The sequence below is a fragment of the Oncorhynchus clarkii genome, chromosome 16 (genome assembly GCF_045791955.1).
Source record: "Oncorhynchus clarkii lewisi isolate Uvic-CL-2024 chromosome 16, UVic_Ocla_1.0, whole genome shotgun sequence".
Lineage (NCBI taxonomy): Eukaryota > Metazoa > Chordata > Actinopteri > Salmoniformes > Salmonidae > Oncorhynchus > Oncorhynchus clarkii.
The window spans coordinates 73,865,247-73,877,292 of record NC_092162.1 but is presented as its reverse complement, the minus strand read 5'-3'; the positions used below and the strand labels follow the sequence as shown (position 1 = coordinate 73,877,292).

Sequence of the window (12,046 nt, the reverse complement as noted above, 5' to 3'; positions counted from 1 at the left end):
AATATGGCAATTTGTTTGCACTTTTACTTTAGTGTTTAGGAATATTTATATTCTGTACAGGTTTACTTCTTTTCACCGAGTATGGATTAACGATGCTGTTGATCCATTTTCTCTCGTCACAGCCGTTCAACTAACTAGTCACCATTAGGTATCTGTAGCCCGTATCTTTGTAGTGACTGGTTGTATTGATACACCATCTACAGTGTAATTAATAACTCCACCATGATCAATGCTTTTATATTTCAAATTCAGGCCGTAACACAACAAAATGTGGAAAAAGTCAAAGGGTGTGAATACTTTCTGAAGGCTCTGTACATACACTAGACATAATATCTTATGGAGAATGTGTGACGGAGAACGGGTGACGGAGAACGGGTGACGGAGAACGGGTGACGGAGAACGGGTGAAGGAGAACGGGTGAAGGAGAACGGGTGAAGGAGAACGGGTGAAGGAGAACGGGTGAAGGAGAACGGGTGACGGAGAACGGGTGACGGAGAAGATCCCTGATCTAGAAAAGGATGAAGATCCCTGAGCTGGAAAAGGATGAAGATCCCTGATCTAGAGTATCATGTGCAGCAATGGAGGCTCCAAACAGGAGGAAGGGGAGGACCAGCCTCAGTGAATTTCATAAATATAAAAATGGTGAAACATTTAAAGTTATCGTTTTTATATAAAACCATACTAAATATAGTCACGTCACCAAATCATTTATTTAAAAAACACTGTTTTGCAAAGAAGGTCTACAGTAGCCTCAACAACACTCTGTAGGGTAGCACCATGGTGTAGCCGGAGGACAGCTAGCTTCCGTCCTCCTCTGGGTACATTGACTTCAGTACAAAACCTAGGAGGCTCATGGTTCTCACCCCCTTCCATAGACTTACACAGTAATTATGACAACTTCCGGAGGAAGCCCTCCAACCTATCAGAGCTCTTGCAGCATGAACTGATATGTTGTCTACCCAATCAAAGGATCAGATAATTATTCTAGTACTGAAAGCATAGGCTACAGCTAGCTAGCACTGCAGTGTATAAAATGTGGTGGGTAGTTGACTCAAAGAGAGAGACAATAGTTTTTAAATGAATATATTCCAAAATGAAGGAGAAGCAGAGAAATAAAGTCATTTTTTTCAGTTTCACTTACTTAGCTAGCAAACGCAGCTAGCTAGTTTAGCGCACTGAAACACCCTGCCACAGCCATCCATTCTTGTCCCCCAGCAATGCGATGGTGTGTGTGCCTCTCGTTTAATGTGTGTGTGTGTGCCTCTGTGTGTGTGTGTCCGTGCGTATATACCTTGTGCAGCCATCCGTTCTTGTCCCCGAGCAGAGCGATGGTGTGGCCGGCCTCGGTAGTGGTGGTGACCGCGGTGAGTAGAGTGTCCCTGGTCAGAGAGGGGGTGGCTGACAGGGGAACAGCAGAGGCGATGGGGCTGGGGGTGTGTTCCCCTCCACACGGGTACTTCTTTAACGAATCCTAAAGAAAATAAGAGTTAGAGGTGATTGGTTGATTAAAATACAAAATACATATTAAAGACAACATTATGACATCACTGTATTCTGTCATGACTCTCCTGGTCGAGGATCAAAGGCCTCAGATCAGCTTAGTAAATAGCTGACAACAACCTCACCCTCTTACCCACAGAAGGAGAGGAGGGGGTGGGCCGGTTTTGACACCTTAACACTCGGTCGTAAATTAAAGCAGGAGGGGAATCTCTCCCTTTGCTCCTCAGTATTGGGAAAGGAATGTCTTTGTTACAGAGACAAACTATAACACCCAAAGAGAGAACTTTCAAACAATATTTTTAAGATATGACTGTTAAGAACGGTCTGTGGAGATCTGAAGAATAATCAGGTCATATTGTTTATTATTTTGTGACGTTATTAAGAGGAGGGAAACCCATTCAAATCAAATGTTATTTGTCAAATGCTCCAAACACCTTACAGTGAAATGCTTACTTACAAGCCCCTTAAGAAAATACCTAAAAAGTCTGGGTAGCCATTTGACTGGGAGATGAATTCACCTTTCAGCAGGACAATAACCTGAAACACATATAGACTGGTGTTGCTTACCAAGACAACATTGACTGTTCATGAGAAGCCTAGTTACAGTTTTGACTTAAATCAGCTTGAAAATCTATGACAACTTGAAAATGGGTGTCTGGCGACGATCAACAACCGATGTGACGGAGCTTGAAGAATGTTTGAAAGAATAATGTACAAATCTTGTTCAATCCAGGCGTGCAAAGTTCGTAAGAGACTTACCCAGAAAGACTCACAGCTGGAGTCGCTGCCAAAGGTGATGTATTGACTCAGGGGTGTGAATACTTCTCATTTACATTTTGTTTTAACCTTTATTTAACTAGGCAAGTCAGTTAAGAACAAATTCTTATTCACAATGACGGTCTACCAGAGAACAGTGGGTTTAACTGTCTTGTTCAGGGGCAGAACAACAGATTTTTACCTTGTCAGCTCAGGGATTCGATACAGCAACCTTTCGGGTTACTGGCCCAACTCTCTAACCACTAGACTACCCTGTCGCCTCTACACTCTAACCACTAGGCTACCTGCCTCCCCCCTCTAACCACTAGACTACCTGCCTCCCCCCTCTAACCACTAGGCTACCTACCGGTTACTAGTCCAACACTCTAACCACTAGGCTACCTACCGGTTACTAGTCCAACACTCTAACCACTAGACTACCCTGTCGCCTCTACACTCTAACCACTAGGCTACCCTGTCGCCTCTACACTCTAACCACTAGGCTACCCTGCCGTCTCTACACTCTAACCACTAGGCTACCCTGTCGCCTCAAAGTGATGTGTATAGTGATGTGTATAGTGTATAGTGATGTGTATAGTGATGTGTATAGTGATGTGTATAGTGATGTGTATAGTGTATAGTGATGTGTATAGTGATGTGTATAGTGATGTGTATAGTGATGTGTATAGTGTATAGTGATGTGTATAGTGATGTGTATAGTGATGTGTATAGTGTATAGTGATGTGTATAGTGATGTGTATAGTGATGTGTATAGTGTATAGTGATGTGTATAGTGATGTGTATAGTGATGTGTATAGTGTATAGTGATGTGTATAGTGATGTGTATAGTGATGTGTATAGTGTATAGCGATGTGTATAGTGATGTGAATAGTGTATAGTGATGTGTATAGTGATGTGTATAGTGATGTGTATAGTGTATAGTGATGTGTATAGTGATGTGTATAGTGTATAGCGATGTGTATAGTGATGTGTATAGTGTATAGTGATGTGTATAGTGTATAGTGATGTGTATAGTGATGTGTATAGTGTATAGTGATGTGTATAGTGATGTGTATGCAGGTCTCAGCATGACTCCCTGTCCAAATAAAGGTGAAATAATAAAACATTTACAAAAACTGTATTGTTCTTGTGGAGTAACACTGTCCTACTGATTATGCTGTATAATAAATACAGGTTATGTTAATAAATAAAATGTTATGCAGATGGTCAGTTGATAGTGTTATGCAGATGGTCAGATGATAGTGTTATGCAGATGGTCAGTTGATAGTGTTATGCAGATGGTCAGTTGATAGTGTTATGCAGATGGTCAGTTGATAGTGTTATGCAGATGGTCAGTTGATAGCGTTATGCAGATGGTCAGTTGATAGTGTATGCAGATGGTCAGATGATAGTGTTATGCAGATGGTCAGTTGATAGTGTTATGCAGATGGTCAGTTGATAGTGTTATGCAGACGGTCAGTTGATAGTGTTATGCAGATGGTCAGTTGATAGCGTTATGCAGACGGACAGTTGATAGTGTTATGCAGATGGTCAGTTGATAGTGTTATGTAGACGGTCAGTTGATTGATCGTGTCAGTTGATAGTGTATGCAGATGGTCAGATGATAGTGTTATGCAGATGGTCAGTTGATAGCGTTATGCAGATGGTCAGATGATAGTGTTATGCAGACGGTCAGTTGATAGTGTTATGCAGATGGTCAGTTGATTGATCGTGTCAGTTGATAGTGTATGCAGATGGTCAGATGATAGTGTTATGCAGATGGTCAGTTGATAGCGTTATGCAGATGGTCAGATGATAGCGTTATGCAGATGGTCAGATGATAGCGTTATGCAGATGGTCAGATGATAGCGTTATGCAGATGGTCAGTTGATAGTGTTATGCAGATGGTCAGTTGATTGATTGTGTCAGTTGATAGTGTATGCAGATGGTCAGATGATAGTGTTATGCAGATGGTCAGTTGATAGCATTATGCAGATGGTCAGTTGATAGTGTTATGCAGACGGTCAGTTGATAGTGTTATGCAGATGGTCAGTTGATTGATCGTGTCAGTTGATAGTGTATGCAGATGGTCAGATGATAGTGTTATGCAGATGGTCAGTTGATAGCGTTATGCAGATGGTCAGATGATAGCGTTATGCAGATGGTCAGATGATAGCGTTATGCAGATGGTCAGATGATAGTGTTATGCAGATGGTCAGATGATAGTGTTATGCAGATGGTCAGATGATAGTGTTATGCAGATGGTCAGATGATAGCGTTATGCAGATGGTCAGTTGATAGCGTTATGCAGACGGTCAGTTGATAGTGTTATGCAGATGGTCAGTTGATAGTGTTATGCAGATGGTCAGATGATAGTGTTATGCAGATGGTCAGTTGATAGCGTTATGCAGACGGTCAGTTGATAGTGTTATGCAGATGGTCAGATGATAGTGTTATGCAGATGGTCAGTTGATTGATCGTGTCAGTTGATAGTGTTATGCAGATGATCAGTTGATTGATCGTGTCAGTTGATAGTGTTATGCAGACGGTCAGTTGATAGCGTTATGCAGATGGTCAGTTGATTGATCGTGTCAGTTGATAGTGTTATGCAGATGGTCAGATGATAGTGTTATGCAGATGGTCAGATGATAGTGTTATGCAGATGGTCAGTTGATAGTGTTATGCAGATGGTCAGTTGATAGTGTTATGCAGATGGTCAGTTGATAGCGTTATGCAGATGGTCAGTTGATAGCGTTATGCAGATGGTCAGTTGATAGCGTTATGCAGATGGTCAGTTGATAGTGTTATGCAGATGGTCAGTTGATAGTGTTATGCAGATGGTCAGTTGATAGTGTTATGCAGATGGTCAGATGAGTGATTACTTTCAACTTTTTACTACTGCAGTTGTTTAGTAGTTCCACCCCTCCAAAACTCCACCCTAGGCTTGGGCGGTATACTGTATACCTACTTGTGGTTAGCTTGTTCCAAAATTAAGCATTTGCTTGGTTACAGCAGAGAATCTCCTCCTGGATCAAGAGCCTTGCTGGCTAATATTAGTTTTTTTCGTACATCAAACCGTGATTAGCATTTTTTTTTTGTTACTTGTATATAGTTTGGGTCAGAAACTGAACAAAAACGTTCGCAATGCGCTTGTTAGCATTTAGTTAGTATTCTCTATGCGATTTTACATGTACCTGTTAGCATTTAGTTAGTATTCTCTATGCGATTTTACATGTACCTGTTAGCATTTAGTTAGTATTCTCTATGCGATTTTACATGTACCTGTTAGCATTTAGTTAGTATTCTCTATGCGATTTTACATGTACCTGTTAGCATTTAGTTAGTATTCTCTATGCGATTTTACATGTACCTGTTAGCATTTAGTTAGTATTCTCTATGCGATTTTACATGTACCTGTTAGCATTTAGTTAGTATTCTCTATGCGATTTTACATGTACCTGTTAGCATTTAGTTAGTATTCTCTATGCGATTTTACATGTACCTGTTAGCATTTAGTTAGTATTCTCTATGCGATTTTACATGTACCTGTTAGCATTTAGTTAGTATTCTCTATGCGATTTTACATGTACCTGTTAGCATTTAGTTAGTATTCTCTATGCGATTTTACATGTACCTGTTAGCATTTAGTTAGTATTCTCTATGCGATTTTACATGTACCTGTTAGCATTTAGTTAGTATTCTCTATGCGATTTTACATGTACCTGTTAGCATTTAGTTAGTATTCTCTATGCGATTTTACATGTACCTGTTAGCATTTAGTTAGTATTCTCTATGCGATTTTACATGTACCTGTTAGCATTTAGTTAGTATTCTCTATGCGATTTTACATGTACCTGTTAGCATTTAGTTAGTATTCTCTATGCGATTTTACATGTACCTGTTAGCATTTAGTTAGTATTCTCTATGCGATTTTACATGTACCTGTTAGCATTTAGTTAGTATTCTCTATGCGATTTTACATGTACCTGTTAGCATTTAGTTAGTATTCTCTATGCGATTTTACATGTACCTGTTAGCATTTAGTTAGTATTCTCTATGCGATTTTACATGTACCTGTTAGCATTTAGTTAGTATTCTCTATGCGATTTTACATGTACCTGTTAGCATTTAGTTAGTATTCTCTATGCGATTTTACATGTACCTGTTAGCATTTAGTTAGTATTCTCTATGCGATTTTACATGTACCTGTTAGCATTTAGTTAGTATTCTCTATGCGATTTTACATGTACCTGTTAGCATTTAGTTAGTATTCTCTATGCGATTTTACATGTACCTGTTAGCATTTAGTTAGTATTCTCTATGCGATTTTACATGTACCTGTTAGCATTTAGTTAGTATTCTCTATGCGATTTTACATGTACCTGTTAGCATTGCTAAACTTCGGGCGTCTCCAGAGATCAGTAAAAAACAGGGACAGGATTTGGGGTCAGGGAAACTCAGCCAGATGCAGGATTGAGTAACTCGGCCTACACACTGAGCTGCTGTGTGTGTGTGTGTGTGTGCGCGCGTTTGTGTGTGTTTCTAGTTACCTTGGGCAGCCGTAGACACTTGGACGACACCTCATACTCTATGTATGCCTCCTCCTGTCCCGTCCTTCCTCTTCCTCCCTCTGTATAACACAGCTCCTGGGCCCTCTGCAGCGACGTATCCAGCTCTGACATCCCATAAACACACAGCGCTGAGCGACCGGTCGCCGTGGGCGTCGACGCCTGCCCCGCCGCCATGGCAACGAACAGCGCCGGCCGCCCCTGGTGTTTGGCGAGGGTAGCCCCCTGGGCGAGGTTATAACCCCCGGAACATTCTAACGGAACCTCCACGTAGGAGTAGAAGCTCCGGTCCCCGGCGCAGAGACGAGAAACGTAGGTCCGGTACTCCTTCCGGTTCCACATATCCCTCCGCGAGAACAGGAAGTAAACATGGTCGCCATGATGATGCGCGGAGATGAAGTAGTTGTTGTACTCAGAGTAGCTCCCGACAACCAGCTTCCCTAGTTCCTCGTCCTGAGAGAAGGCCTGGCGGGCGGGGGAGGAGCTTGGGGCCAAACGTCGAGTTGTGATTGGTGGGATGTCGCTGGGGCCTTTACTGGTGTAGCCACGCCCCACCAGCAAAAGCCCCACACCCTTTTGGTTCAAGACCACACCCACGGTGGAGACGCGGGGGTCGTTGGCGGCTACGTACTGCGTGTCTACCGGATTGGAGGATTGGTACAGTACCTCGGACACATTATCCAGACTCCTCTTCTCACAGATACCCTGGAACAGGGTTCCACACACGATCAGGCTCCTCGCCCCGACCTCTGACCCTGCTGAGGCCAGACCCTCCTCTAGCAGAAGGATCTTATTAGCGTTGGGGGTCAGGTGTGCGGTACTGCAGTCCTTGGGGACGATGGGGGGCAAGCACTCGGCACTGTCCAGTTTGGGGCCAGTCTGACTGGAGGAGAGCACCTAGGATAAGTTTAAGGTAACATTAGAGAATAGAAGACTATAAAGTACTGTGTTCCAAATGGCTCCTATTCCCTTTAAAGTGCACTACTTTTGACCAGGGCACATAGGGAACGCTATATAGGGAACACTATATAGGGGACAGGGGACACTATATAGGGGATAGGGGACACTATGTAGGGGACACTATGTAGGGGATAGGGAACACTATATAGGGGACACTATATAGGGGATAGGGGACACTATATAGGGGATAGGGGACACTATATAGGGGACACTATATAGGGGACACTATATAGGGGACACTATATAAAGGGAGAGGGAACACTATAGGGGATAGGGAACACTATATAGGGGACACTATGTAGGGGACACTATGTAGGGGACACTATGTAGGGGACACTATGTAGGGGACACTATGTAGGGGACACTATGTAGGGGATAGGGAACACTATATAGGGGATAGGGAACACTATGTAGGGGACACTATGTAGGGGATAGGGAACACTATGTAGGGGATAGGGGGCCATTTTGGGACATAAAGAAACTGACAACATATATAGTAGGAGCGGTTTCCCGGACAACGATTACGCCTAGTCCTGGTCTAAAAAGAAAGCTCAGGGAGAATCTCCATCGAAAAGGCGTTTTGTTCCAGAACTCAGCTAATCTGTGTCTGGGAAACCGCCCAATAGAGAGCTATGGACAAGTGATTTACAAACATTATTACCTGGAGGTCAGGGGACAGGTGGTAGAGATGGTTGACCGCCCCCACGTACAGATGACCAGACCTGGAGTCCAGGAGGAGGTGGCTGAGGGGAGATCCATCCAGGGAGAGGTGAGGGAAGGCCTGCCCAGCGTGAGAGGCCTTCTCTGGGTTAGGGTCCGGCTGGAGCTGGGTCAGGGCCTGGGGCTGTGGGGGCAGCAACAGTACCATACACCACCACCAGGTGGCAAGGGGGAGCAGAGGGGGAGAAGCAGCTGGCATGGCACCAATTACCTGCTGGAGAAGAGAGGAGGAGAGGAAGAAGGAGAAGGAAATGAAGAAGGAGAGGAAGAAGGAGAGGAAGAAGGAGGGAGAGGAAGAAGGAGAGGAAGAAGGAGAGGAAAGAGCAGAGGAAGGAGGAGGAGAGGAAGAAGGAGAAGGAAGGAGGAAAAGAAGGAGGAGGAGAGGAAGAAGGAGGAGGAGAGGAAGAAGGAGGAAAAGAAGAAGGAGGAGGAGAGGAAGAAGGAGGAGGAGAGGAAGAAGGAGGAGAGAAAGGAGGAGGAAGAGTGGAAGAAGGAGGAAGAGGAAGAAGGAGGGGAAGGAGGAGGAGAAAAGGAAGAAGGAAGGAGGAGAGGAAGAAGGAGGAGAGGAAGGAGATGACAAACAACAGTAAGAGGAGATAGCCAGATTTACCTCAGACTCTTACCTACTATATCCTAACTAGGTTTTAGCCCAACTCTGTTCCTGGAGAGAGAGCCTCCTGTAGGTTTTAACTCCAACCCTGTTCCTGGAGAGAGAGCCTCATGTAGGTTTTAACTCCAACCCTGTTCCTGGAGAGAGAGCCTACTGTAGGTTTCAACTCCAAACTATTTTGAATTCAGGCTGTAACAAGTCAAGGGGTATGAATCATTTCTGAAGGCACTTCATCTGAAAAAAAAACGTTAAACACGTATTCAAAGCTCTTCCACCTTCACATACACGACAGCAGCAGAAGACCCTATAGTGACAGGTGGAACTGAGGCAGCAGCAGAATACCCTATAGTGACAGGTGAGGCTGAGGCAGCAGCAGAAGACCCTATAGTGACAGGTGAGGCTGAGGCAGCAACAGAAGACCCTATAGTGGCAGGTGGGCTGAGGCAGCAGCAGAAGACCCTATAGTGGCAGGTGGGCTGAGGCAGCAGCAGAAGACCCTATAGTGACAGGTGGGGCTGAGGCAGCAGCAGAAGACCCTATAGTGACAGGTGGGACTGTGGCAGCAGCAGAAGACCCTATAGTGACAGGTGGGACTGTGGCAGCAGCAGAAGACCCTATAGGGACAGGTGGGACTGAGGCAGCAGCAGAAGACCCTATAGTGACAGGTGAGACTGAGGCAGCAGCAGAAGACCCTATAGTGACAGGTGAGGCTGAGGCAGCAACAGAAGACCCTATAGTGACAGGTGGGACTGAGGCAGCAGCAGAAGACCCTATAGTGAGTGACAGGTGGGACTGAGGCAGCAACAGAAGACCCTATAGTGACAGGTGGGACTGAGGCAGCAACAGAAGACCCTATAGTGACAGGTGGGACTGAGGCAGCAGCAGAAGACCCTATAGTGACAGGTCAGACTGAGGCAGCAGCAGAAGACCCTATAGTGAGTGACAGGTGGGACTGAGGCAGCAACAGAAGACCCTATAGTGACAGGTGGGACTGAGGCAGCAACAGAAGACCCTATAGTGACAGGTGGGACTGAGGCTCAACAAAGGCCTTGTGTTCGTGAGAGAAAACAAGATCATGTTGTTTCGTCTTCCCACATGTGATCGGGATGTTTTGATGCTGGTCCCAGAGAGCAACACACACCTGATGTGTGTGTGTGAGTGTGTGTGTGTGTGTGCGCGTCAACACGTGCAGCCCCTTGATACGAAACTTCTTGTTTTAGTCATGAAAGTAAACAGAAAGTGAAGTCTGCCAACAGTGACTCTGAAGATATAGATAAAGACTAGAACAGAGGTACCATGAGAAGGACCAGGAGTAGGACCAGGAGTAGGACCAGGAGTAGGAGAAGAACGAGAGGGACCAGACCACAGACCGGGACAACACATCTGGGACCAGACCACAGACCAGGACAACACATCTGGGACCAGACCACGGGACAACACATCTGGGACCAGACTACAGAACAACACATCTGGGACAACACATCTTGGACCAGACTACAGAACAACACATCTGGGACCAGACTACAGGACAACACATCTGGGACAACACATCTCGGACCAGACTACAGAACAACACATCTGGGACCAGACTACAGAACAACACATCTGGGACCAGACTACAGAACAACACATCTGGGACCAGACTACAGAACAACACATCTGGGACCAGACTACAGAACAACACATCTGGGACCAGACTACAGAACACCACATCTGGGACCAGACCACAGAACACCACATCTGGGACCAGACTACAGAACAACACATCTGGGACCAGACTACAGAACACCACATCTGGGACCAGACTACAGAACACCACATCTGGGACCAGACTACAGAACACCACATCTGGGACCAGACTACAGAACACCACATCTGGGACCAGACCACAGAACACCACATCTGGGACCAGACCACAGAACACCACATCTGGGACCAGACCACAGAACACCACATCTGGGACCAGACCACAGAACAACACATCTGGGACCAGACTACAGAACAACACATCTGGGACCAGACCACAGAACAACACATCTGGGACCAGACTACAGAACACCACATCTGGGACCAGACCACAGAACAACACATCTGGGACCAGACCACAGAACAACACATCTGGGACCAGACTACAGAACACCACATCTGGGACCAGACTACAGAACAACACATCTGGGACCAGACCACAGACCGGGACAACACATCTTGGACCAGACTACAGAACAACACATCTGGGACCAGACTACAGGACAACACATCTGGGACAACACATCTCGGACCAGACTACAGAACAACACATCTGGGACCAGACTACAGAACACCACATCTGGGACCAGACTACAGAACACCACATCTGGGACCAGACTACAGAACACCACATCTGGGACAACACATCTGGGACCAGACTAACTAATACTTCGGACTTGATTTATTTCTCCTTTTGCAGTAAAATTATTAGAACAAAACCACGTGTAATTTTGCTGCATAGAGCTCTCTCCTCCCTCCTACCCCAAAGTCCAGAGGCTTATCTGCACACTGCAAGCTGGCTTTATCAACCAATATGTTGAATATCATTTCACTTTCAAAAACACAACAAAATAATATTCTGGATGAGGACACGGAGGGAGTAGAGGACTAAGAGAGAGAGAGAGAGAGAGAGAGGTTCATCATAAATTTATGTTGCAGAGCAGAGACGTCTCAGGGCTCTAGATATAAAAGAGAAAGGGGTTCGTTCCAAATGGCATACTATTCCGTATATAGTACACTACTTTTGACCAGGGTCCCTATTAGGGTGAATTTCCCTAACATGATCAGTATGCGCATAACATGTTCATCTCTTCTCCCTTTCACCTTCAAACTGGTCTTCCACTAGTTAGAAAGGACAGTTTGCAACGCTATTTCAATTAAGGCCCTCCTTAATGTATAACAGCTT

The 12,046-nt window shown here is 44.9% G+C and overlaps 1 protein-coding gene across 1 annotated transcript in view; it reads right to left on the bottom strand.

Annotated features, from left to right (window-relative positions):
• LOC139369011 (plexin-B3-like) overlaps positions 1–12,046 on the bottom strand; it is a 279,425-nt gene that overhangs the window by 213,609 nt on the left and 53,770 nt on the right. The window contains exons 2-4 of the mRNA XM_071108578.1: positions 8,446–8,718; positions 6,807–7,721; positions 1,292–1,471 (exon numbers count right to left, since the gene is read on the bottom strand). Coding sequence (XP_070964679.1) covers positions 1,292–1,471; positions 6,807–7,721; positions 8,446–8,703 — 1,353 coding nt within the window. The 5' untranslated portion in view covers positions 8,704–8,718. The remainder of the gene's footprint in view (positions 1–1,291; positions 1,472–6,806; positions 7,722–8,445; positions 8,719–12,046) is intronic.